At 39.2% G+C, this 3,204-nt stretch overlaps 1 protein-coding gene across 1 annotated transcript in view; it reads right to left on the reverse strand.

The window, feature by feature from the left end:
* Positions 1-1,197: 1,197 nt before the first annotated feature.
* DSCR3 (Down syndrome critical region gene 3) overlaps positions 1,198-3,204 on the reverse strand; it is a 42,336-nt gene continuing 40,329 nt past the window's right edge. Inside the window, exons 7-8 of the mRNA XM_010000437.1 lie at positions 3,007-3,159; positions 1,198-1,354 (exon numbers count right to left, since the gene is read on the reverse strand). Coding sequence (XP_009998739.1) covers positions 1,272-1,354; positions 3,007-3,159 — 236 coding nt within the window. The 3' untranslated portion in view covers positions 1,198-1,271. The remainder of the gene's footprint in view (positions 1,355-3,006; positions 3,160-3,204) is intronic.

Consider the following 3,204-nt stretch of genomic DNA (forward strand, 5'->3'; position numbering starts at 1 on the left):
CTTTTCAGGTTGCCATGTTGACACTTGCACTTTAAAACTTTATGCACTTAGCCTGCCTCCATCCCACATATTGTACTGAACATTCACAATTAAAATTAAACTGGCTGTTTGTTAACATCAAAACCTACACCCAGTTTAGTTTGCAAAGGCTATTTCTTGCTGAAATAGTTTTCTATACATTTTGTTTAAGATGCACATTTACAAACACTTTAATGTATTTACTGCCTTAACTTTCCTGGCATTTACATCTATACTTTACATTGAACAAGGGCAATATTAACCCACCTAATGAAAAAAGGATGACTGGCCTGGCTCCCTTGGAAGGGTTGTTAATACAGTGACAAGTCACACACTGAAGGCAGGAGGTGCCATAGCACAGCAGTTTTCCAGTGCAGTTTTTCCACCACTTTTCTACCCTGCCCTCAGCCTGGGCTGGCTGGTGCTGTTTGGCAGATCAGGCTTTTCCACAGCAAAACTGAGTTCTAAGTCTTATAAAAGGCAAGATGACAATGTAAAAGTAAGTACATCCTCAAGCTAAAACTTCTGACTTGTTGTCTTTTTCTGTGCTATTTTATACAAATAGCAAAGATAAAGGAAGATGCAGTTTTTCTAATCCAGAGAAAACCCCCTACAATGGAGGGAAAAAACAACATCAGTTTAAGCATCCTTCCACTACAGACTCACATTCCAAATATGACCAAAACACACTTGGTGTTATTTCTCATCATCATTCATTGCACATCACTTTTTCATCCTCATCTTGTGATATTTATCCCACACCACCACCTTGCATTGTTGCAGCACCATTTATTACAGCTTCAAAGACACTATTAAGTATTATATTAAGTCCTGTATCCTATCCATACACCACATATAGTGGGACATACTAGGTGTAACAGCTCTTTAAAGGACTTTGGGACAAGTATTACAAAATGAACTAAAGAGAGAAATTTACTACATACTTCTACAAGTTGTAGAAATATACAGAATCATTCCTTCAGCATTTGTCACAGAAAAATGGAGGAAAACATGGCTGTTGAAGTCAGGAGAAAATACCTGACGAGGCTGGCTGGATACATCCATCCACACAGGGTATCAGAAGGCAGGCAGTCTTAGAAAGATCTATAGAGAACTGAAAGCACAAGAACTATGACCAGGGAGAAGGAAATGATGTGTTTTCAGTTAAAGTGAGACATGGATAAATTTTCACTTGGCCTGTGAAGAATTCCATTCTTTTTCAGTAAATCCGTAAGTGATTCTCCTCTGGCTATTTACATCCTGCAGAGCTTCAGTGGGAAGTTCTCTGTGATGAGATGATCATCATGCAGGAGGACAACAATGTTAACTTCAAACTCTGGAAAAAGGGAACATAAAAAAAACTGAGCTCTGTATGAATCTCAATTGTAACAGTAAGATGAGGCAGGCACTTCCTGCCATCAGGCACAGCACTTCACAGGGCTCTTCCAAACCACTTCAACACCCTGGGTTTTCCTGTGGCAGAGGTAAACAAGGTACTCTAGACAGAACCTCAACCACATGCATCCTAGTCCTTTGACCTTTCCTAGAGAACTGTGGCTCATTCTAATCTTGGGGACCTCTGCATTCACTTCCGTATCACTGAAAAACTACAACATACAGTCTTCTTGACAACAGGCAAAGTTCAGACATCTGAGATTAAAATGTTTTGGAGAGATGCCTGACACCAATACACACTGTTCAGAAGCACCTAAAGTGGAAGAGTCAGGGAACAGACTCCACCTGTGCTGTCAGCATATAATGTAGCCTTAGAATCCTGCATTATGTGTGACCTGACACTGAACACCAAAACACCATATACCTGCAAGCTATAAAAAAACATTTTTCACAAGATAATTGATTCTTCAGACATTATATTGTATTGTTCAAAATGAAAATCAGTATCAAGTCTATAATAAATCCTAAATGGAAACAAAATAGAAAGTCAGGTAGAGTTAATAAATGACAGAAGCAGAGATCAAAATAAACTGAGAAAAACTGTGCCTTTTTAAAACAATAAGTATTTTAAGACTTCTTATAAAGTAGTAGATACGACTCTAATAGTCACTGTAGTCATCATTTGTCACTGTAAATTACTATTTAAAGCTAGAAATGACAAAAAACAGACAAGAAGATGGTTTTGGGGAAAATCACAGTATATATCAGGTGCAAAAATGCTCTTGGAGGAACAGATAAACAGGTAAGCAAAACTGAAAAACCAGCTGTACACATTTATCCAAGGTATAGAGCAGCGAAGTGGGAGGGGCTTCAGTAGGGAAGTATCCTAAAGGCAGGGAATTGTAGATTCAAATTTGATACAATAAAGTAAAAAATATAAAAGGAACCAACAGATTCCAGCAGGATGAAGGGCAGAAAAGATGCTAGCAAAGAGAATTTCTGCAGTGATTATTTGAACAAGTGAAGAAAATTGTAAATTTCGGCTGTTTCTGGAAACGGTGGATTTTCGCAACAAAAAGCGGCAAGAAGCAGCTGGTGCTGACCAGGAAAAGCAGAGCCACATACATCCTGACCTTAATTTTTCTACTTCTGAGTCTGGGCAGCAGGAGAATGGGAAACGAAAACAGAAAGAGGAGTTCTAGCTGGTGATGAAAAGGAGGGGATCATGTTGGCATTTTATTCTTGGGCTATTGCTTAAGTGTTTAAGCACAATTTTTTCTCAGAAAAAAAGAAAAATTACCTGCCAATGCACTGCTTCTCCTGTCCCTTTACTATATAATTCTATTAGAAATAGCTTAATAGTTGCACAACTGTTTTTATTTAGAAGTATATGGGCTGTATTTTATCACTCTGTCTGAAACACAGCAGACTACAATCCTATTCAAGAAACCTCTACAAGGAAGCAGATGGATGCCCTTGGTTGTTCTTGCAGTGCTGTCAGTGATTTATCCCGTCCTGCCACAGGCTAAAGTGAAACTAGAAACTTATCTCAGATAAATGAGACCAATACAGCATGAAGTCAGATTCACTTACCAACTTTGAAGTTTGTTGTTTCCAGGGTAGGGCAGGTGAACAACCTGGGAAACACCATGTATATGGGAATCGGGAGGCCTCTGCAGACATCCCCATCAGCAATCTGAATATTCTGTATCTCTGTGGCATCTCTGGCATAACCCTCCGCACACCCTGGTGGAAGTGGGAAATTCAAAGGCAAAGGGGGCAAAGGGAAAG

This window comes from Chaetura pelagica, unplaced genomic scaffold (genome assembly GCF_000747805.2).
Source record: "Chaetura pelagica isolate M959 unplaced genomic scaffold, ChaPel_1.0 scaffold244, whole genome shotgun sequence".
In the NCBI taxonomy this organism is placed as follows: Eukaryota; Metazoa; Chordata; class Aves; order Apodiformes; family Apodidae; genus Chaetura; species Chaetura pelagica.